Raw genomic sequence first — 24,981 nt, 5'->3', positions numbered from 1 at the left:
TTTCTGTGTGAAGGCCCTTTTTTCTTTTTCTTTTCCACCTTCATTATTTTAAAAAATTTTCTGGCAGAGTCAAGATATATTATATATACATATATATATATATATGAAAGAGTAGAAACAGGACTTCCATGCGGCTCCCACTCCCGCCTCCTCCAATTCATGTAAAAAACGACTCTAAACAAACTTTGGAGCTACAGAACCCACAAAATGACAGAGAGAAGCTAACTTCCCACTGAAGACAGGCCAGCAGGAAGGGGCCAGCAAAGCGCTCTGGGAGCCAAGCCCAGCCCTGCTCGAGCACGAGGTTTTAGCCTCAGGGTGGCCACAATCAGCCACTGGCTGGAGGGACTTCAGATTGCCAGCAATTGTGGAACTTTCCAGAATTATCAACCCATAGATGCTAAGGACAAAATAAGAGGTCAGTGCAGTGTGGATTTTGTGAACCAGGAGTTTGGGAGTGTGGTCTGGCCTTTACTCCCTTGAGGGAGAACTGGCTGAGGTGCTGCAGCTGTGCAGCCATTGCCATGTGGCTGCTTCAGAAATCCTGGCCTGCAGACTGTAGGGGGACCAAGCAACCAGTCTGAGGGGTAATCACTCTTGCTTTAACCTGCTTAGATTTGGATTACAGTCTAGGGTAGAGGTCCTGGGGTGCGTGACCAGTTTGCCAGAGTGTGTGGAGGCTTCAGAGAGGGCACCCAACTAATAGCTCCAGCAGCTGTGAAAACCCCAGCAATTTGGGACAAACCTTCCCCCTTTGGTAGCAGAGTTCTACTGTGGCAAAAAGCTTAAAAGTCAAGTAATTGAGTGGCAACATGAGCAAGCAAAGGAAGCAAAGCAAGCAGAGCAATCTTACATTGGACTCCTATTTTGGGGACAAAAAGGATGGGTACATAGGTGCATAGAACAAGAGGAAGACAGTGAAGTCAGAACTCCTGCACCAGAAGCTTCCAAGAAAAATATGAGCTGGTTACAGGCCATAGAGGAGCTTAAAAAGAATTTTGAAAACCAAATAAGAGAAGTGGAGGAAAAATTGGGAAAAGAAATGAGAACGATGCAAGAAAATTATGAAATGAGAGTCAACAACCTGACTGAAGAAAATAACACCTTAAAAAATAGACTAACTCAAATGGCAAAAGAGGCTCAAAAAGCCAATGAGGAGAAGAATGCCTTAAAAAGCCAAATTTGCTAGATGGAAAAAGAATCTCAAAAGCTCACTGAAGAGAATCATTCCTTCAGAATTAGACTGGAGCAAATGTAAGCTAGTGACTTTATGAGAAATCAAGATACTATTAAACAGATCCAAACAAATGAACAAATAGAAGGCAATGTGAAATATCTCTTTGGAAAAACCACTGACCTGGAAAATAGATCCAGGAGAGATAATTTAAAAATTACTGGACTACCTGAAAGCCATGATCAAAAAAAGCACCTAGAAATCATCCTTCAAGAAATTCTCAAAGAAAACTGCCCTGATGTTTTAGAACCAGAGGGCAAAATGGAGGTTGAAAGAATCCACCAACCACCTCCTGAAAAAGATCCCAAAAAGAAAACTCCTAGGAATATTATACCCAGGTTCCAGAATTCCCAGATCAAGGAGAAAATATTACAAGCAGCCAGGAAGAAACATTTTGAATATTGTGGAAACACAATCAGGATAACCCAGGATCTGGCAGCTTCTACACTGAGGGATTGAAGGGCTTGGAATATGATATTCCAGAGGTCAAAGGAGCTGGGATTAAAACCAAGAATCACCTACCCAGCAAAACTGAGTATCATGTTTCAGGGGAAAATATGGTCATTCAGTGGAATAGAGGACTTTCAAGCATTCTTGCTGAAAAAATCAGAGTTGAATAGAAAATTTGACATCCGGATACAAGAAGCAGGAGAAACATGAGAAGGTAAAGAGGGAAAAGAAATCATAAGGAACTTATCAAAGTTGAACTATTAACATTCCTATATGGAAAAATGATAATTGTAACTTATGAAATTTTTCTCAGTATGAAAATAGCTGAAGGGAATAGAAATATATATAAATATATACATATTTATATGTACTACATTTTCTATATAGGAGGGTATATGGGCATATGAATACATATGTGAGTGTGTGTATATATGTGTATAGGTATACATAGACAGAGGGCACAGGACCAGTTGAATAGGAAGGGATGATACTTAAAAGGTGAAATTAAGAGGTGAGAGAGGAATATAATGAGAGGAGATGGGGAGAGACAGAATATATCTCATATAGAAGAGGCAAGGGGAAAACTGTTACAATGGAAGGGAAAAACAGGAAGGCAAAAGGGAATGAGTCAACATTATTCTCATTGAATTTGGCTTAGGGAGGGAATGACATACACACTAAATAGGGCATCTCACCCTACTGGAGAGTAGGGGGGAAGGGGATGAGAGAGGGGATGATGGAAGGGAGGGAAGGCTGGGGGAGAGGGAAGTTGGAAGCACCCACTTTTGAAAAGGGACAGGATCAAAGTAGAGAACAGAAAAAGTGGAGGGTGGTATGGGATGGAGGGAAATATGGTCAGTCTTTCACAATATATCCACTATGGAAATGTTTTGCATAACTATACATGTACAACCTATATTGAATTGCTTATCTTCCCAGAAAGGGTGGGTAACGAGGAAGGAAGGGAAAGAATCTGGAATTCAAAGTTTTAAAATCGAATGTTCAAAAAATATATATATATTATTATTATTTTACATGCAACTGGGAAATAAGTTATACACGTACTGGGGCATAGTGATCCACTGTGCCCTACTGGAACATCAGAGGGGGATTGGGGAAGATGTGGGAGAGGGCAGATTGGAGGAGGGGATATTCAGTGGAATCACTGTTTTAGGGTGGCAAGTAGGGGAAAAATAGGGAGAAAATCTGTAACTAAAAATCTTGTGGAAATTAATGATGTAAACTACAAAAGAAAAAAAGAGAATTATTAAATGGTAAAAACAAAAAATGTTCTTCCAAATCTTTGTATAGAAGTGCAATATGGTATAGTTGTTGTAAGATCCCCAGGTAGGTTGGAAGGAGGCACAAGGGATCTCCCTGCAGAGCTACCATTCTGGGTACCAAACCTCCCACCTTGGCCTGGGCACCATGTACTACCTATAGGCTTGGCTTAAATCCCCAACATCCTTCACTTTTTCTGCCACACCATGTTTTCTCTTTTTTCGTAGCATACAAGGCTTACTTACTTTTTTTTAATGTCATAAAGCAGAAAGTAAGCCTTGTCCAGGTGACGCTTCAAAACATCTTCACCATTCTGTTGTCTCATCTGATCCAGAACAATATCTAGGCATGCTTCCTTTAACTAGAAAAACATATTTTTGAAAAATTAGCATATGACTGTTGAAATTCAAGGTCATATGACTGTTGGAATGCAAGGTCATATCACCTTTGTCAATTCTTTTCCTTCACAGTAAGTTTGAATCCGAGAACCAGGCTGCACTTGGCAGGAGCTGGTGGAGAGAAGGAGATGGAATATGCACATTCATTTATTCATTCATTCAATTCTACAAGCATCACTGATGACCTATATTGAAGGCCAGGTATTGTATTTTGAAAGTAATTTCTCAGAGAAATTTGAAATTATTTAGGCAGGTGGTGACATTTTGTCAGAACACAGCATAAAACCAGTTATTTGTTTTTTGCATCTGACAGACATAAGATCATGGACTTAGGAATGGGAGAAATCTTAGAGGACATCTTTTTCAACTCCCTCATTTCACATACTCCAAATCTAATCATTTTTTCCCACCACAATCCCTAGATTTTGCCACAATCCTTCAGCTTCCTTCTATTCCCCTGTGACTCCTTTCTTCCATTGGGGAGTTCTTCCCAGAATCTGCATTTTGAGGAAAGACCTAAATCAGCCATCCTTTGCGATTTGAATTTTGCCATCATGTCTCCACATAGGTACCTCTTCTTCCCCCCTTCTTTACCTCCCTTTTATGTGTTGTCTTTCCTATTAGAATGAAGTACTCCTTGTGGGGCAAGAACTGCCTTTCTTTTCACTTGTTCTATCTACAGTTTTCCCACAGTGCCTGGAGCACAGCAAGCTTACTAGCCACATATAACTTCCATTAGGATCAGATAATTTAATTTCCTTAGAGTTCAGTCTCCTTCCCTGTATAATGAGGGAGCCGGATGAGATGATCCCTATGGTTTCTTACTATATTTCTCTAAGGACAAAGGTAGATCAGAGAAAGGTCAAACAGGAAAGAATTGTCCAACTGAAATCAACAAGAGGTCAGCCACCACAGCCACAAAAATTCAGAATTTTTGAGTAGTTATGGTAATACTAATGTCTAACCATACCAAGAATTAAAAACAGAGTTCCTACTAAGATGAATATTTTCAAGATAGTCTGATAACACCTGAGTTCTAATGCCTAATAGCTGTGTGATTCTGAGTAACAACCTTCCTGAGCTTCAGATTTCTTATCTGGTTGCTTTGACCATCAACTGTCTTATATTGAAAATGCTCTGTTTGAGGGGTGGCTAGGTGGTACAGTGAATAGAGCACTGGCCCTGGAGTCAGGAGGACCTGAGTTCAAATGTGACCTCAGACACTTAACAGAAAACTAGCCATGTAACCTTGGGCAAGTCACTTAATCCCAATTGCCCTCCAAAAAGCAAAAAAAAAAAAAAAAAGCTTTATTTGGCATTCAGAGATCTTCAGAACCTAGCCCCACTCCTACCTTTCTAGTCTTCTTATACCTTATTCCCTGACACACACACTTCAATCCAGTGACACCAGCCTCCTGGCTGTTCCACCAACAAGACCCTCCATGTCTCAGCTCTAGGCATTTTCTATGGCTGTTCCCCAATCCTGGAATACTCTCCTCCTTCCTCTGTTCTGACAATCGACCTCTTCTTGGGTTCCTTAAGTACCATCAGCTTCCACAGGAAGCCTTTTCTAACCCCTCTTAATGCCAGTGCTTTCCCTCTGTTAATTATTTCCAATTCTTCCTGTATGTTGCTTGCTTTGTATATATTTGTTTGCATGTTGTCTTCCCCGTTAGATTGTAAGCTCCTTAAGGGCAGGGACTATCTTTTGCCTCTTTTTATATCTCTAGTGCTTAGAAGACTGCCTGGCACACAGTAGGGACTTAATAAATATTAACTGATTGATTGAAAACACTTTGCAAACCTTAAAGGGTTATATAACTGTTAGTTATTGTTATTGTCATCATTTTTAGGGACAGATATTGAGACCAAAGCAGGAAGAAGAGAAGCAATAGTTATGCAAACTGAAGCTTATTTAACAGTAACAGCTGCTGAAAGATAAGTTATGAGGAAGCCTTTTCACAAGACCTGGAGAATACAACAAGACCCTGACCATACATTGGGCACAGGACTGCAGTAGCAGAGATCTACAGCTCTAGGAAAATGAAGGTCAACTCAAGGAGAAGAGACTGCTCTAAGGAATTCTTTTATGTCCTGGTTAAGTGACTCCTTTCTTTTTCGATTAGTCAGGTGTGCTAGCTTGTCCGTTCTGAATCTGCTGCTCTTAAATGATCTCATTGACCTACTAAAAAGTCTTATTGGCCTACATAAGGATAAGGAAGATTTTTTTCCCCAATTCTAGCCAACCAAAAGGTTTGGTTAGTGGGCACTGATCCGGGAGGTTTGATGATCTTAGAACAAAAGAAGAGCAGCTTCATACTGCTTAAGCCTGGCATATGAATTTGGGATTCAGACACTCCTAGATGTAAATAGAAAACCAATGAAGAGTGGCAGGCTCAGCCAGACAGATGCATAGGGAAGGTCAATTTTATTTTTGTAGGGAGGGAAATAAGCATTTATTAAGTATCTACTCTGTTCCGGGCTCTGTGCTCAATGCTTTACAAATATTATCTCATTTAACTCTCAAAACCTACCTAAGAGGCAGGTTATTATCCCCTGATAATAATAATATAATGAATTGACAGCTGCTGTTTTTGTAGACTGAGTGCTACAGGAAAGGCCCTCCTTTGAGAGGAGATCTGAAGAAAGCTGGGCCTTAAGAGGGAGTTTCTCCCACCAGTCTCCAAATACACCGTGTGCTCAGCCTGCCTTGCTGGCTGGTGCCACCTGCTACCTACATAAAGAACTCCTAGAAAAAAAAAAAGACTACCTTGACCAGTCCAGACCTGTACCTGCATTGAAATTTACTGCCTTAAAGAGCAGATTGAGACATTGGAAGTTATGGGGCCCACGCTCGCTTAGCCAGGATGTGTCGGGGTGAGCCTCGAACCCTGTTCTTCCTGATGTGAAAGCTGGCTCTCAATTTACTACTTAGTGCCTCAAACACAAAATATATAACAAAAACAATAATAATGGCATTTATGAAGCACCTACTATGCACCAGGCACTGTGCTAATTTACTGATGTTATCTCATTTGAGTCTCACAACAACCTTGGGACGTAGGTGCTATTACTATCCTCTTTTTACAGTTGAGGAAACTGAAATAGGCAGAGGATAAGTGACTTGCCCAAAGCCCTGCATCTAGTAAGTGTCTAAGACTGAATTTGAACTCAGGTCATCCTGACTCCAGGTCTAGGCTCTATCCACTGCCAAAATAAGGTAATTCCAGGGAAGAGGTCTGGAAAAAAAGAGACCTTAAGCCAGAGGTCTAAGCCATGCCATTTGCCCAGGGGGAAGAAACATAATGAAACTGGAGAAATCCTGGATTTTTTAAAAATAAATTTTTCATGTAAAGTTGATGAAAATTTCACCCTACTAGAAACAATGTATAAACAAAAAAAATACAAAAGTAGAACTATTTCTTTTTTAAAATAAAATTTACTCTGTTTCTGTTGTCTTTTACATAGCCATTCTTAGAAAGTTTTGCTAATATTTTTATAAGGGTATGACTAATGTGTGTGGAGGGGAGTTGTTCTGATCCTTCTTTATTTTCTATCAGTTTGCATAAATATTCCTGGATTTCTTCATGTTCCTCATATTTGTCTTTATAAATGATTATTATTGAGTACTTCAAAGGTACAATAGTAAGGGTTCCAGAATAAGAGAACCTTTCTATTTAGAGATGGGAAAGCTAAAGGCTTGGACAGGGTAGATGACTTGACCATTTATTCAAATGGCCTCCATAAATGAGTGTCAGAGCTGGGCTTCAAAACCAAGGCCATCTTGATAACAGCTCCAGTGTTCTTTGGTGCTGTGCTGGTCAGATATGGCCATCTAGCTGTAGGGGAGTCAGAGAGGTAGAATTTATCACTGTATTTCTAGAAAATAGAGGACAGGACCTATTTAAATAGGCTTACTTTGATATTCCCAGCCATGTTTCTTGGAATCAGAATACTGGGGTTCTACTCTTGCCTCTGTTGCTAATTAATTTAAATTACTTTCAGAAAGTCAAATTATCTCTCTTGGACATAATTCCTCTGTAAAATGGGGGAGTTGTATTAGCTGATCCCTGAGTTTTTTTAGTCTGCTATTGTTAAGCGTTTACTGGATTGAGATTCAGAAGGGCTGAATTCCAGACCTGGTTACTACTTAATAACTCTGTGGAACTTTAGGTATGTCACTTAATTTCTCCTGAGACCCAAATATCTAGTCCATCAATCCACCTAGTCCCACCTATACCCGATGTTGAAATCCCTCTTCAGTAGTCCCAACAAGTGGTCAACTAAACTTTACTTAAAGATTCTCCAATGAGGAAGAACACACTCCTTCCCAAAGCAGCCCATTTCCCTCTTAGATAACTTTTGAAGAAAGTGAGAACAGAACAGTGAAAAGTGGCTCTGACATTTGAGAACCTGGGTTCAAATCTTGCCTTTACTTATTAACTATGAGATACTGGGCAAGACATTTAATCTTTTGGGTCCTGAGTCTTTACATCAATAATTGAGGGGATTGGAGTAGATGACCTCTGGGGTCTCTTCCAGCTCTAGGTCTATGAAACAGGAATACAAGGAAGAGAGCTCTTGGTCACTTCCACCACTCTTTTTTTTTTTGGAGGGGGGAAAGCAAGGCAATTGGGGTTAAATGACTTGCCCAAGGGCACACAGTTAGTAAGTATGTCAAGTGTCTGAGGCCACATTTGAACTCAGGTCCTTCTGGGTCCAGGGCCGGTGCTCTATTTACCGTGCCACTTAGCTGCCCCCCAAATCACTGTTTCTAGCTCTCTCTACTCTCTGGAGCCAAGGAGAGTGAGTCTGATCTCCCTTACACATGATGGCTCTTCATGTCTTAGAAGAAAGCTATCATCTATCACTTCTCGGAGACCTTCTGTTTTCCAGGTTCAACAACCTTAGTTCATCCTTAGACATAATAACCATGCCCTGCCAACCTTACAGGATTTGTGTGAGGTTAAAATAAGAGAATTAATTTGTTTCATTTAGCAGGTTTCACCGTACAAAGAAAAAAAGGTGTTCTATTAGGCTTAATAAGACTATCATTGAAACCTTTCTAATTTCCTTTCCCCTGGTTTTATACTAATAAAACAAACTACTATTTACAATTTGTCTTCCTAGTTATTTTTTTCTGCTAGGTAGGTAGAGAAGTGATTGGCCAGGTAGCATAACCTCTGCCTGCCTCAGTTTCCTTAACTGTAAAATGGAGATAACAGTACCTACCTCATTGGGTTCTTGTGAGGATCAAATGAAACAATATTTTTAAAGTGCCTAGCACATAGTAGGTGTTTAATAAATGCTTGTTCCCTTCCCTTCCCCTTTCCACTTCAACTCATAGTGAATTATCCCTACTGGAGCACTTACTGTTAGTACCACTCTTCTAAGTTACCTTGTGTTGTTTAATTATTTCCCTTGTGTATTTCTTTTCTTCCCAAATAAGAACATAAGCTTCTTGAGAGCAAGTTTGGGGTCTAGAACTTCTTTGTCATTGCTCACAGTGCCTTAAGCAAAGTGGCGGGTGCTTGCTGAAATATGGGCATTTTGAAATGAAATAAGTTGGAGTAAATCAGTCTCGTGGAATCCTAGGTTCTGTGGCTTGATTAACCCCCAAATTAATTATGGTCAAGATTCTGAAATTTAAGGATTGAGAGCAATACAATTCTTTCAGCCAGTCACCCAGGTTCAAAATCTGAATCACTTTTCCCTGTCCTTCATCATCCAATTCACTGCCAAGGTCTATAGATTCTATCTTTGTTCATACTGAATTGCAGTAAATTGAATTGGAATGAATTGAACAGCAGGTTTAAACCAAGTGTCACAAGTTACCAACTTGGTATGAAAAGTGTCTCTGAAAAACAACATCAAGAACATATATGACCTGAAAGGGGGGTGGGCTGGACACATAGCAGGAGTGAGGGATAAGTGACAGAAAACCTTCAGGCCACTGGGCAAATCCTTTCTGGAGAATGTGTGGCAAGTTGGGGACAAAAATGAAAATGAAAAGGCAAAGATGGACTGAAATTTACACTGGTTGGAATTCATTGACAGACTGAAGTTGCTTTAGTAGACATCTGCCACTAGAGGGAGCTTAATTTTTTTTAATTGACTTTTTTTTCTTTCCCCAGTATGTACTAGAAAAAAATATATATATATATTTTTTTTACGTTTGATTTTCCTTTAGAGTGGAAATCTAGCCATTGTGTTAGTTGAATAATAAATGATAATGAGAATTGATACAGATTTTAACTTCAGAGGTGCTCATAAATACTGGCCTCCACCCTCTTTTTGTGTATTTAGGAGGTTTGGGATGTGAATTGGTACAAATAATGAATTCTCCCCAATGTGATCACATTATTTGAATTTGCACTACATATTTCCAATAGACAGAACCAATTACTATACTTCACACAATTATAACTTCTAGAGAATATCCACTAGTCAGGGGTGGGGAACCTGTAGCCTTGAGTTTGGATTCAATCAAAGGGCTGCACTTGAGGACCTAGAGGACCACATGTGGTCTCAAGGCCACAGGTTCCCCACCTGAGTTTAGATTCTGTCAAAGGGCCGCACTTGAGGACCTAGAGGGTTACATGTAACCTTGGGGCCTCAGGTTCCCCACCCCTGCTTCCACTAATTGGGACCTAGCTTGGGCCTCAGAGAACATTATCCTGTACTCTCCTACTTAAGTGAATCTGGCATCTAATTATTGCCTGTAAGATAGTTCTGAACAACAAAGCCAAGAACTGCAGTTGAAGGCCAGAAGGGCCCCTTACCTAAGGCACTGAAATATGCTACCGGTAAGACAAGCACAGATCTTATATAATCAACTGGATTAGAGAGAGAAATCCCAGGACGGTTCAGTGTTGTTGGAGGCAACAACACAAAGATAAAACTGGCATTGTCTGGTTGACCTCTGCTGCTAGCCTGTTAAGAAATAGACTAGCTGTGTGACATACTTAAAAGAACCTTGGCCCATTAGTCAGAAGGCTGAGGTTCTAGTCCCCTCCCCCCACAACTTGTTAGTTGCATGATTAGAAATGAGTTACTTAACTCTCTGAGCCTTATTTTCCTCATCTGGAAAGTGGGGAAAATAATAATCCCAAAGAAGCCCTACTTTGATGACCCAATGTAATGTGGAGTTGACTTGGGATTCTTGAAGACTATGCCAGTGAAGGGCCACCTCTGACAGGTTCTAGTAATCTAGAAAGGACCTGAGCGTGGTCCGGGTAACAGACTGTGGCCTCTAGAGGGCCAGCATAGGCAGGTTTGGAAAGGCTTGTCACTTAAAGGCTGGTTGAGAGGTGAGTAATCTTTCATGAAGATGTTAAAAGAGGGGGTGTTTCCATGCCTTCCCAGTACTTTGCCATTTACCAGTTCCTCTTGAGATACCCAGAGAATGTGAACTCAGATTGGATGGACTGCTTTAGAGATGTAGGCTGTCTTGTCTTCCTCTGCCATGGGAATGAAGCAGTACCTACTATGCAGAACTAAGACTCAAAGCCACGGGTGGCCCAAGCACACAGTTCATGAACTCATGGTGTGGAGCCCTGGTCCACTTAAATTCACTTGTTCAAAGTCTATACCTGGCAGGATTATGCCAGTAATATGCATATGCTCCAAGGTATATTGTAGACTCCTGCCCTTTTCAACAATTTGTAGAGAACATGGGTTAGAATGATTTGGAGGTGTTGACGTACCTGGCTGACCTCGTGCCTTTGGGAAGCCATTGAAGGAACATGGGAAAAGACTGATAAAATGCATTAGGTTGACTGGGAGATGTTGGTCTGAAATCAAGTGTTAATCTGCAGAGCTTCTGCCAAGTATGTGGGTCACACAGTGCCTCAATAGAGAGTGAGTACTGAGGTGGAGAAGTCAGATAAGCCTGTTAGATGGTCAGGTCAAAAGCATCTTTCAAGGGCTAAAGACTTTTCTGGGATTTGGTGACAACAATCAAAAAGTTTTAAAAAAAACAACAACTAGGTTATCATTGTTAAGACTATCGATAATCACTTGTGAGTATGTGGTTGAGAACAGAAACTTGTCTCACTTTTGCATTTGTATCCCCAGAGTAGGTGCCAAGCACTGTGCTATGCTCTGAGGATACGAATGCAAAAGTGAGACAAAATTCTATTCTCAACAAGTTTAATTTCTAATTGGAAAGACAACACACACAAACGAATGGTGGCCAGGGGAGGGAATTTTGGTCTGGGAAATTTTCACAAAGATGATGAATGGAATAATAGGGCAATCCATTGGCACACCCAATACAGAAGCAAGGGTATTATGGATGTGATTACTATTTTCAGAGAAACAAAGAGGTAAAGGTGGTAGGAGAGATATGTACTAAGGTATCTTACTAAGCTACATAATTCACTCTATTTTTTTTCCTAAAAATGTTGTTCTCATGAACTAGTTGGTCCAGGAGACCAAGGCTTGAACTGGTGACATAGCTTCCTAGTTGCCTGAGCACAAAAACTCCTCAGGCTTCACAATGCTACTTCCTTAGAAGGCCATCACAGCAAATGCCAAACCAAAAGAACTGGGTCCAAGTGAATCAATGCTGTATCCTTGCTGAATATTCTTTCCACGCTATTGCTAAATCCACATTCTTTCACTAAATACTAGAGGATCTACAAATATCTCATTTGATTCCAATTCCAAACCTGAACACTGGACTGACCTAATTCAGGCCTGTTCCAAAAAAGGTTCCTGGGCCTTTGTGGCCTCTTGGTGCTTCCAAGGTGATAAAGTGTCAGAAAAGGATGTGGTGTATGATAAAAATTTTTGTATGACCAGAAGAGGAGGTGGGTTGGTCATGCAGAGATAACAGATGGATGGCCCTAGTGCTATGTTGCTATCCTTGCAATCTTAACAGGAAAAGAGAAAGGCCTGTAGCATGTTGATTAGATCTCCTGTGGGAGATCTGTGGAAAGATGGAGTGCAGAACAGCAGAAAGTAAAATCATGGATGGGTTGTGACCTGCACTCACTAGAGAGACCTTGAATCCATCAAAGTGGATTGTCCTTACCCTGCCCACCTCATAGGCTTATTTTGAAGTAAGTTTGGTAAACGACAATATGTTCTGTGTATGTGAGATAATATTTTTGCTTTACCTCAGTCTCATAATTGTATCTATAGCGATACTGCTCTAGTTTCTTCTCAAGCTCATTCTCTTCCTGGGTCAGGCAGTTCCGATGGACCTCCCAAAGACAAAGAGTTTTCTGTAAATACATGAATAGATCTTGGATCTGTACCTCTGCCTGTCTAGTTGCCTCCTCGAGGGTTTTCTAGAGGAACAAAATACAGCAAAATACAAAGAATCTCTTATTTGTTTGCTTAACAAGAAGAAAGATGGAGATCTACCCATTTCTTTAATCCTTGACCCTTCCAAACAAAACAGTGTCTGTTCCAAGAATGAGGGATAATTGATAGGCAGTACTAGTAGCTAGCATTAATAGAGAAGTTTGCCAGGTGCTTTACAAATATTATCTCATTTTATTCTCCCAACCAGCCTGGGAAAGTAAGTGCTATGATTACTTCCATTTTACAGATGAGAAAACTAAAGCCAGCAAATGATAAGTGACTTGCCCAGGTTCATACATCTAAGCAGTGTCTGAAGCTGGATTTAAATCCAGATTTGAACTCAGGTCTTTCTGTCTCTAGAACCAGGGCTCTATCTGCTGTGTCACCTAGTTATCTAATATTATACTAATATCCATAAAATATTAAAGCAGGTGGACAAGAATAGGCAATATGGCCTGACCCCTCCTACAGCCTTGTGTACAGGCTTTTAAGGACTAGCTCACAGATCACTTGTGCTGGTGTATGTAAATTAAATGCTAGTCTAGAAGGCTTGGGAACAGTCTTATACCAAGAGAACGATGGTCAACAGAAACAAATTAGATTTATTAGTAGAAATCCTAACTGCGTAATTCATTGACCCAGATACACTAATTGGAGCTCTTGGCTCTGAAGAACACCGTCCCTGACAAGCTCTGAGGAAAGGCCTCTCAAACACTGGATGGATCTTCTTATGACTAAACAATAACAATACCAAGGTATTTAACAGGTGAGAACACTGTGGCCCAGAGAGGTTCAGCCAAAGTTACATAATGAATTTCAAATGACATTCGGCATGTGAACTCAATTCCTTTGACTTCACTTTCCACAGTATTTCTCCCTGTGCTGGCAGATGCCCAATAAACATTTGCTGTAAATTAATGAATATTAAAAAATAATGAATAAGATCCCCATTTCAGTTCTAGGAAGTAATATTTCCAGAACCGTAACCAAGGTAAAATACCAATGCCCAGATTTACTGAAAGGCACAGGAAATTTACTCCAAAGTGAGGGAGCTTAATGGTCACTGCTCTGTACCCTTTAGAGAAGGAGGTTGGGGTGGGGCCAGGTGGTAGAGTGGTGACAGAGCAGAGTTAGTGACAGGGTAGTGATTGTGGAGGTGGGACTAGAGGCTTCCCTCCGGCTCCGGCTCCGGCTCCTAGGGCTCCTCTGTCAAGAGGGGTTGGTGTAGGCCATAGCTGGTAGGAATCCAAGTTCTGTTCTGGCCCAAGGATGGTGACAGGGGCCTAGTCTTAGCCCTGGTCCTGCCCCAGAAATCTGGTTCCTTATTGTAAATAGTATTGTTCCTTCAGGACCCACCTCATAGTATGTCACCTGGTGTAAGAGGTCACCACACAAGTACCAAAGAGCTCAAGAACTACAGGGACTGCAGAGAAGCACCCCATCTTCCTCTCCTCCCCACAATTGACTCTCAAAGAGAGTCACCCCCAGTAAGCTGATTCCTCAGAAATATGAGAAAGAAATTACCTAGGCACCTGTTTCTCAAGAATATCAAGAAGGATTGCTCAAAATGGGAAGTCTTAGGGAATAAGAGGTGGGAGACAACCTAAATGAATGAATGCAAAAAGCATTTATTGGAGCAGCTAAGTGAATAGAGCACCGGCCCTGAAGTGAGAAGGAGCTGAGTTCAAATTTGGCCTCAGATACTTAATACTTACTAGCTGTGTAATCTTGGGCAAGTCACTTAACCCCAATTTCCCTGCCTTCCTCCCTCCAAAAAAAAACCCAAACCATTTATTTATCATTTATTGTGTGTCAGGTACTGTGCTAAGCACTGAGTATAATAATAATAATAATTAATAATAATAGCTAACAGTTATATAGTACTTACTATGTGCTAAGTATTTTACAATTATCATCACATTTGATCCTCAGAACAATCCTGGAAGGTAGGTGCTGTTATTGTCTCCATTTTACAGATGAGGAAACTAAGATAAACAGAGTTGGAATGACTCTTCCTGGGTCACATAGCATCTGAGGCCAGTTTTTAACTCCAGTCTCCCCTGACTCCAGGCTTATCAGTGGAGTGACAACAAGGAAGGAATGATTTGGCCAGGGATGTTGGAGGGACAAGTCCATTTCTAGGAATGTTAGTATTGAGTTGATCGTTATTCTCAGAGTTCGAGATGGGAAAGGAGGGAAGGTGTGAGCATGGCTTAGAAAGGGTTGGGAAGTGGCGTGGTAGACCTAGATTTGGGCTGGAGGAGGTGAATGCTCACCAGAGAGCAGCCAGGGTACTAGGGGTCAGAGCTGAAATCGGACAAGGAGCAAGGGCAGGAGAAGAGAGCCACCTCACAGCGTCTCAGTGTCTGTTTCCCTTCACAAGGCAGCATCTGTCTCACTAGCCATCACTAACGGTGGCTTTCATAGTCATTGCTTTGGTTACTAGCTACTGTGCTTCATCACATGCAGAAATGTCTCCTTTTCGGTTTGGATATTACTACAGGAGTCATTCGGTAAAACTACTTCTTTTGCGTTTGGGGGTTTTCGTTTTGCATTTCTGTACTTTGTTTTCACTATCACAGTCTGGGCAGCACATAAAGTCAACTAATCCTCACCTTCCTTGAGGACAGGATTGGGGGTGGAGGGGCTCTTTTGATTATTTTAATTATACTCTATTAACTACACAGTTCCTTACACATAGAATACATTCAATAAAATTAAAGTCAACTCTACAGAAATATCCAATGGTATCTTAGAACTAACTACTTTTTCCTCTACCTCTAGTCCAGGTAAATAAAATAAAGAGACAGCACACTGGGTGATTCCAACTATTTGACTTTCTTGCAATTGGTTGTTCAACAAAGTAATGAGCTGCTTTGTGAGGGAGGCAGTGAACTCCCGTCACTGGAATGCCAAGCAGAGGCTGGATGGCCGTATGTCAGGAAAACTGCAGAGGATTCTCTGCATGGAGTGGAAGGTGGGATTGAACCTCCTCTAAGCTACTGTCTAACATGGAGATTCTAAGTGGCCAGGAACATTCTTTATTACTCACCCCTTAGAGATGAGCAAGTAGCTTTCTACCCAATTACTGCAGATCAAATTCAGGCAACAATAGGAGATATAAGTGTTTCCCACAGAACTTACAACACAAGTGTGGAAAGACTATGCAGGTGGATGAGCAAGTGAATGAATAAATCTAGAGATTTATTTTGAGTTTTCATACCTGATATATAGGTAAATGCTGTCTCAGTTTTTTCTCATCATAGGTGATTATCTTCCAAAGGCCATAAGCCTAGCTCACGTTGGCTGCGACTTCTATGAAGCCATCCCTTACTCTCCATCAGTAATGACCTTCCCCCTTGAAATTCACATAGCCCTGATTTGTACTTTTCTGATATGCTTGTCATGAAATAAAAGATGCTCACAGTTATCTGTGTTTAGATCTCACTTCCATATGATTCTGTGGAGGGCAGGGACCATGTCTTCTAAGAACACTGAATCTCACACAGCACTCCAGCCTGCACATAGTAGGTGCTTAAGACACAACCACCTACATAAGGTTCCTTGGTCTCCCAGATGCTAGCCACTCCCCACACCCCTAAAATACTTTGTACTTATTGAGGCTGAGTGGAAAAAATGCTCATCAGAGGATTGGATTGACAATTCCATTAGATTATGAGTTGAGGGCAAGGAAGTCTTTTACCTCTTTTTATATCCCCAGCACAATGTAGCACAGTACCTGGCACACAGTAAGCCATCAATAAATGATTATTGACTAACTGAAATGATCACTATGCCATTTACTACCTGTGTGACCTCAGGTAAGTCAGTTAACTTCTGTGGCCCTCAGTTTCCTCATCCATAAATAAAGGATTGGACTAGATGGCCTCTGAAATCACTTCCAGCTCTAATTCTATGAAATTATAATCCAATTCTGTATATTCTCATATGGAAAACACTGTGTTATAGTGGGTAGAGCCTAGTGGTCTTGAAACCACAAGTAGCTGGGTTCAAATTCTACCTCTGACACATATGGCTGTGTGACACAGGTAGGCTGTGGACAGATTGTATAGACCTTCAATGGCAGGTAAAAGAATTCAAATGTGATTTTGTACATAATGAGGCAGAACTAAAGATTTAAGTCATGCATTTTAGCTGAATAGCATAACAAACAAAAGGAAAGTAAATTTTAAGCTTTTAAAGAACTCAGTAAGATCAAACTGTACAATCAGTTAACTTAAATTTTCCAAAAGTCAGAAATTACATCTAAGCCAATCAACAGAATACTATTAACAATAATGCATTTCTATGGTACTTTAAGGTTTGCAAAGTACCTTGTAAATCTTCCCTTATTTAGTCCTCACTCAATAAAACAGCCTGAGGTTGGAGGGAAGGAAGGAAATTCAAGGTCAGAACGACCACTTGGAAAGCTAGCTCATGCTACCTATTTTAAAGAACAGTCACCTCTTTTATTAACTGGAACATATAGTATTCTTGTCAAAGGAGAAGTGAGATTTGATTTCTCCTAGGACATGAAAAAGAGCCTTTTGGAGACTTACCCCCATCATTTCCAGTTCATTTTCCACCTGACTCTGGAAGTTTCCTAGTATCTTAAAGAAGGAGTGACTCATGGAATGTTCTATCTCTTCTAATGAGAAAACTTTACAGTCCAGCAGTTGTCTCTAAAGAAAAAGACCAATATTAAGTTAATGACATTGTAAGCATAATAAACACTTGACAGGACGTAATATTTTAGAAATACTTAAAATACCAACTACCTCTTTCCAAGAAATCCTAGAAGGAAAAGTATATGGATGAAAGGAAAATATATCAACTGCCCTTTGGATAATGTACAAAAGTTATAAGAAACACTTTATCCTTTATTTTTCTCTCCTCCATGCTTTATTTCTGTGGTTTCTGGGATTACTGTTTATACACACCCATGTATGGGTTGTACATGTATTCAGAGGTGTGTTGGCATCAGCTGATCCTGATCCTGAGAGCCAATTGGTGACTTGTCAGTGAGAGCATTTACATTTTGGAAACTGACAGATGATACAAAGCAGGGCTTGATTTACTGTTTTGTTGATCATCTAGAGTTGGGAAAGTCCTACAAAAAAGTATTAATGGAGATTAAATGTAAAAATGTGCTGTGCATATTTTTTTCCTGGAGAGGCAGTTGTTAAATATTTACCAGAACACTCCTACATGTACATAAATTGGTGCATATTTGTAGATCGAGATAAGGCTTGGACCTGTGATTTCATTGGTACTGGGAACTCCCAGGTGAGGAAATTCCCTCTATCAATATTGGTAGGCACTTCTTTTGCAATTTATAGTCCTATTTTTGCAAATTATAGTCCTAGAGCACTGAGATGTGACTTGCTCAGGGTCAAAGACAAAGATTCCAATGCAGGTCTTCCTAACTTCAATACCATCTCTCTATACATCATACATATTTGTGTGTGGGTGTAAGTATGTGTATGTGTGTGTGTGTGTAGAGAGAAAGAGACATATACATGTATATATGTATGTATAGGCCCTTTATGTTTTGCAAGAATTTTTGTTGTTGTTCAAATTACCAAAAAAGGAGATCCTTTAACTTTTCAAGTGGTCACAAGGTTCTACCTGGCTGCAATCATCCTGAAGGTATTTAGCTTTTTTTGGTTCAGATCTGAGGATTTAGTCAGCCCTCAGTGAATGTTTTATTTTACCAGGTATATGTTACATTACCCTTCTGAGCTGTTTTATCTTCATTTGATCATATTTTATCTTTCTATACCCACATTAATGTTGGCAAATGTCACAACACCCTAAAAATCCTGCCCCTCTGAGAACTCTCCAAGATGAGGAAGGCTCTCTGGAGTCACTACCTTGCACTGCTCCACAAAGTCCATACACTCCTGCCAATTTTCTTCATTCCGAAGGCGAATCTTCATCATGCTCTCCCCAATGCAGTAATCTTTATAAACAAAAAGGATGAAAATCCAAGTCAGTTTGATACCCACAGGGCAAGAATTTTAGCCGCTCAGAAACATTTGCTGCTGTTCTCAATTACTGTGACCATCGTTCTGGAAAGGCTTCCCAATTGAGTAAGCTAAGGAGTCTAAGTATACCACAGAGCTAAAAGGGTTCTCTAATGAACGATGTGTCCATTCTTTTGTCTTTCAAATGGATTAAGTTTGCATTGTCTCCATTCTAGATACATGCTACATGGGAATGCCTTGACCAAGGCTGTTTTATCCTCAATGTCATTAATACTTTACAACTAAGACCTGCTTAATTTGATGAGACTCCTGCTTCAATGTCATTTGGCTAAAAGCTTGTTTAATTGAATTGGGAGACAAGGCTGGAAATATAGGAAGGGTCCCAATTGTGCAGGATGTTGAACACCAGGCTGAGGAGTTTGGACAGTACTTGGTAGGCAATAGGGAACACTGAACATTTTGGAGTGTGTGGCGGTATGGGAAGAGAAGGAAGAGGAAGAAGGCGGGAACACAATCAGACCTACCCACATTTTACCCTGGTAACATGTGCAAGATAGCAGGGGAGCAGCTAGAAGATCTGTGTTTGATACCAGCTCTGCCCCTAACTAGCTGGATGAATTTGGGCATATAACTTCATCTTGCTGGGGGTGAGCTTCCTCTTATGTTGAATGAAGCGGGTAGACTCAAGGACCTCTAAACTTTCGTACAATTCTAATAGTCTAAGACAAAAGTCAGGGATGCTTTTTAAGACACCACTGCTATTGTTCAGGTGAAAGGTGATAGAGGTGGGGTGGGGTGTCAAGACTAGGGTGCAGCAGCAGAGATGGAAAGAGGAGGGAAAGATATGAGAGATATTACTTTAAGAATAATTCAGTCTGTGAAGTGAGCAGAACAAGAACATTGTACACAGTAACAGCAACAGTGTGTGATGACCAACTATGATAGACTTAGCTCTTCTCAGCAATACAATGATCCAAGACAATTCCAAAAGACTAATGATGGAAAATGTCATCCACATCCAGAGAAAGAACTCTGGAGTCTGACTGCAGATAAAAGCATACTATTTTCTCTATCTTTTTTTTCTTTCTCATGGCTTTTCCCTTTTTGTTCTGATTCTTCTTTCACAACATGACTAATGTGGAAATATATTTAATGTGATTGTATATGTATAGCTTATGTCATATTGCTTGCCATCTTGGGGAGGCGGGACGGGAGGGACAGAAAAAAAGATAAAGAAGTCCAATGATTTTAAATAAGTCACAGAGCAGGGACCTGTAGACTCCTAGATTGAAACTCAGAAGGAGCTTTAGAGACCTGTCCCCTCATTTTACAAGGTCACACAGATACTAAGGGACCTCCTGCATCTGAGGCCAAGACCCTTTCCACTAAATCATTCTGTCTCTCTATTCTTCTTAAATAGAGCTGTCAAGAAAAAAATCCCAAAATCTTAGCTTCCCAATATTGTCACTTACCTAAGGCTTTATTTGAAGACTCAAGAGAAGCATACCATCCATCTAAGTTCTCTCTTGTGTAGGCTGGAGGCAGAATATCACTGGGAAAAGGAGAACCAAGTTTCAAAGGGACATAGGCTTTCACGATATAATTTATACTTATCCTTATTGGAATCAAGTAGCATCTGCATAAAAATGGATTGCACTCCAGGGGTGGGAAAACCTGCAGCCTCAAAGCCACATGTGGCCCTCTAGGTCCTCAGGTGCAGCCCTAGGTCTGAATCCAAACTTCATAGAACAAATCCCCTTAATAAAAGGATTTGTTCTGTAAAACTTGGACTCAGTAAAAGGGCCACACTTGAGGTCCTAGAAGGCCACATGCGGCCTCAAGTCTGCAGGTTCCCCACCCCTGTACTATGTCTTTTGGATGAAGTTCAATTGGTGGTGGCCCAGGAGTCTTAGATTCGGTCCAAGATTTCCAAGTGCTTCTGCATTTCCTAGGAAGTAGTGTGTAGTGAGGCCCAGGGGGGTTGGAAGTGGTGGGTTTTCCTCACCACCTCTCCTAATCAGGCAGGTGTTCTAGTACAAATGCACTGGTCGTATCATTCTATTATGCCACAAGTTTTCATTGGTTTTTTTTAAAGGAGGTACTGTTGTAGTCTAGTAGACAGAACTGTTGACAAGGGATAGCATGCTGGGCCTGGAGTCAGGAAGATCTGAGTTCAAAACCAATCTCAGAGGCTTAGTAGCTATGTGACCCAGGAAAAGTCATTTCAACTCTGTTATCTGTTTCCTCAACTGTAAAGTGGTGCTAATAACAGCACCTGCTTGCCAGGATTATTTTGAGGATCAAATGAGAAAATATTTATAAAGTATTTAGCACAGGACCTGGAACATAGTATGTGCTTAATAAATGTTTCCTTCTCTCCTTTCATCCTTCTTTCCCCATACAATGTGTCTTCAGGGGGTCAGAAAGTGGCACAGGCACAACTCACCTCCCAATACTTCCTCCACCAAGTTACAGAATTTCAGAAATCTGAAATTACAGAATCTGAATCACAGAAATCTGAAACTGCAGATTTCACTGAACCTACCCAATTGTGATTACCCCTAGTAAACAGTTCTGTCTTCTGGAGCAGAATGGTGATGATCTCCTCCTCTTCTTCTTCTTCATTCCTCCTCATTTTTCTTCTTTCTTCCTCATCCTTTTTCTTCTTTTCTTCTTCCCTGCTCTTCCTCCTCCTCTTCCTCTTTCTCCTCCCACTCCTCTTCTTTCTCCTCCTTTTCCTCCTCCTCCTCCCCTGTGTCATCATTGACAAAAATAGCCAGTACATTTGCACCAGGGCATCACCCTGATTGGGAGAAGGGGGTGAGGAACACTCACTACTTCCAGTCTTCTGGGTATCACTGCATGCTACTTCATTGAAGCCTAGCTTATAAATATAAAGAAAAAATCTTGAAGTTGGAAACATCCTCTAGAATTCTTTATATTCATCTCTTCATCCTTTCCCTCTTCTTCCCCACCTCAGAATTAGTTCTCTTCACTTATTAGTGAGTGATTCCATTTAGCCACACTCACAAGCGGCACTTCTGCTCACTACTCTCCATACCTAACTGAGTGGAGAATTCTGGTCCTCTCCTGGTTTAATCTTTCTAGCTCTCTTGTCATGGTATCCATTTCTTGCTTTACAGATGGAGGATGCTGGATCTTCTCAGTCTCCATGAATTCCCTAAAGGACACAAAAATATTTGAGGAGGAATGAGGGGAAATCAAAGAAGTTTTTAAATGCAATCCCCAGATGTATAAAAAAAAATTCGACCCTCACTTCCTCACCTATTTCCCAATACCTAGATTAGCAAGGAGGCAGCTCTAATCATAAGGAATTCCTAATTTGAGCATAAACTACGTGTCTAAGGGCTTTAGTAACCCCTATATTTTAATAGGGAGACTATCTTCAGCATGATCATTTTTAGATTTAAAATAACTACATATACAAATGAAAAAAAGAACATAATATATATGGTGATGGACTCAGAATGAAGTTTTCTACTTTTTGACATAGCTAATGTGAAAATTTGTTTTGCTTTATTATACATATTTATAACAAGTTTTGTTTTTCTTGCTTTCTCAATGGAAGAGATAAAGGGAAGTGGGATGAAGATAATTTAGAACTGAAAATTAAGTTAAATTAAAATTTTAAAAATGAACATAATGTATATCTACCCTACCCCTACCCCATCACCACCCAAATAGGCAATTGGTTTTTTTTTTGTTTTGAAATCCTGGCATATTTTGACATCCAGCTACAAGAAGCAAGAGAAGCTTGAGAAGGTAAACAGGGAAAAGAAATCATAAGCCACTGATCAAAGTTGAACTATTAACATTCCTACATGGAAAAACAAAAATTGTAACTGATAAAACTTTTCTCAGTATGAAAATAATTGAAGGGAATAGAACTATATATATATGTGTATATATATATATATATATATATATATATATATAAATGTGTGTGTAAGTAAGTATGTATATATCAGAGGGTATACGGGCACATGAATACATATGTGAATGTGTGTATATATGCTTACAGGTATACATAGATAGAGAGCACAGGACCAATTTAATAGGAAGGGATGATACTTAAAAGGGGAAATTAAGAGATGAGAGAGGGAAATATAATGAGAGGAGATGGAGAGAGACAGAATGGGGTTAACTATCTCATAAAGAAGAGGCAAGGGAAAATGGTTACAATGGAGGGGAAGAACAGGAAGGCAAAAGGGAATGGGTCTACCTTATTCTCACTGAATTTGGCTTGGGGAGGGAATGAAATACACTCTAAATAGGGTATCTCACCCTACAGGAGAGTAGGGGGAAGGGCATGAGAGGGGGGATGATGGAAGGGAGGGCAGGCTGGGGGGCAGAGGGAAGTTGGAAACACTCGCCTTTGAAAAGGGATGGGATCAAAAAAGAGAATAGAACAAGTGGGACATGGGATAGGAGGGAGGGAAATATAGTCAGTCTTTTACAATATATCTGCTATGTTAATGTTTTGCATTAGCTAAACATGTACAATCTATACTGAACTGCTTATCTTCCCAGTAAGGGTGGGTGACAAGGGAGGAAGGGAATGAATCTGGAATTCAAAATGTTAAAATCAAATGTTTAAAATTATATATACATATATACTACTATTAATACTATCTTACATGTAATTGGGAAAGAAGATATACAGACATTGGGGCATAGAGATCCACCATGCCCTACTGGAAAAGTCTAAGGGGGTATGGGAGAAGATATGGGATAGAGAAGATTGGAGGATATCCTGTGGGACTGCTATTCTGGGGTGTTGGGTAGGGAAAAAAACGGGGAGAAAATTTGTAACTCAAAATCCGGTGGAAATTAACTGATGTAAATCAGAAGTCAATAAAGTATTTGAAAAAAATCCTGGCATAAGGTATTTATTTCTTTTTGTAAATGAAAGCCTCGCATCACAGCCAGAAGCACAGAGAGCCTGAATCATTGTGCAGGTGCTATCCAAGCCTCCAGAATTTGCTGTTAATAAGGTTTCAGACCTGAAATTCTGGATCATTGACTCCTTCTTTATGTTCTTCCAGAATTTCATCAGATCTTGCCACTTGTGGTGGTTACTGATTTCCTGCTTTAGGTTGGACTCCATCAGATTAACGAACAGTTTAGCAATGGCTCTTTGATTTCCCAGCAGGGCTTGGTTTATGATCTGTAAAGGTTAAATAGAGAATGTTGATCTTGGGTACAAATCTCTCTCCCTCTCTGAACTCCCAGAGTACAGGACCACAGATTTTCAATTGGAAGGGACTTTAATACCTCATTGCACTTCTACTCTAATGCTCTCATTTTACAGAGCAGGAAACTGAAGTCATATATTCTAACCCCTTCATTTTTCTGAGGCCAAGAGAGGATATATGACTTGCCTAAGGCCACATAGGGAGTAAGCGACAGAGCTGGGATTTGAACCTAGGCCATCCTGAGTCCAAATCCAGTGTTCTTTCCACTGTACCATGTCACCTCTTACAGCACTCTGGGTCTCTTACTGTCCTGTGACATTTTATGTTGACTTGTATCTATTGTCAAAGTTAGTTATTTGATTTGGAAAAATTTGTGAAGGCATAGGTGTCTTGTTTTTCTCTGTAGTCTTCACAGAATTTAGTACTAGGCCTTGCACACAGTAGGGGAGAAAGGAGTAAAGGAGGAAAGAAGAAAGGGAAGGGAAGGGAAAGGGAAGGGGAAGGGGAAAGGGAAGGGGAAGGACAAGGACAAGGACAAGGGGAAGGAGAAGGAAAGGAAAAGAAAGGAAAAAGAAAAGGAAAGGGAAAGGAAAAGAAAAAAAATTCTATCTACACATACACACACACATCCGTGGATATATATGTATGTGTATGCATCTTAAACAAGGATATGTATCCATGGATATACATGCAATGTATATATGTAACCCTAGCTTAAAGAACAAACTGTATAGGGGCAGAGTCAAGATGGAGGAGTAGAAACAGGATTTCCACAGGGCTCCCACTTCCACCTCCTCCAATTCATGTAAATGGTGACTCTGAACAAACTCTGGAGCTACAGAACCCACAAAATGACACAGAGAAGCAAACCTGCCACTGAGGACAGCCCGGCAGGCGGGCAGGAAGTGGCGAGCAAAGCATGTTGGGAGCCCAGCCCAGCTCCACAGGAGCCCAAGGTTTTAGCCTCACAACCAGCCACTGGCTGGAGGGACTTCAGATCACCAGCAGCTGTGGCACTTTCCAGAATTATCAACACATAGATGCTAAGGACAAAGTGAGAGGTCAGTACAATGCGGATTTGTGAACTGGGAGCTCGGGAGTAC

The 24,981-nt window shown here is 40.5% G+C and overlaps 1 protein-coding gene across 1 annotated transcript in view; it reads right to left on the bottom strand.

Annotated features, from left to right (window-relative positions):
• CCDC180 (coiled-coil domain containing 180) overlaps positions 1-24,981 on the bottom strand; it is a 119,362-nt gene that overhangs the window by 72,696 nt on the left and 21,685 nt on the right. The window contains exons 9-15 of the mRNA XM_069069269.1: positions 23,687-23,850; positions 21,724-21,843; positions 20,135-20,214; positions 18,549-18,637; positions 17,235-17,357; positions 12,486-12,659; positions 3,211-3,326 (exon numbers count right to left, since the gene is read on the bottom strand). Coding sequence (XP_068925370.1) covers positions 3,211-3,326; positions 12,486-12,659; positions 17,235-17,357; positions 18,549-18,637; positions 20,135-20,214; positions 21,724-21,843; positions 23,687-23,850 — 866 coding nt within the window. The remainder of the gene's footprint in view (positions 1-3,210; positions 3,327-12,485; positions 12,660-17,234; positions 17,358-18,548; positions 18,638-20,134; positions 20,215-21,723; positions 21,844-23,686; positions 23,851-24,981) is intronic.

Source organism: Petaurus breviceps, unplaced genomic scaffold, assembly GCF_028583685.1.
Source record: "Petaurus breviceps papuanus isolate PSGF00001 unplaced genomic scaffold, PetGlider_PUasm1.0 90779, whole genome shotgun sequence".
Classification (NCBI taxonomy): Eukaryota; Metazoa; Chordata; class Mammalia; order Diprotodontia; family Petauridae; genus Petaurus; species Petaurus breviceps.
This window is presented reverse-complemented; position numbering and strand designations above follow the sequence as displayed.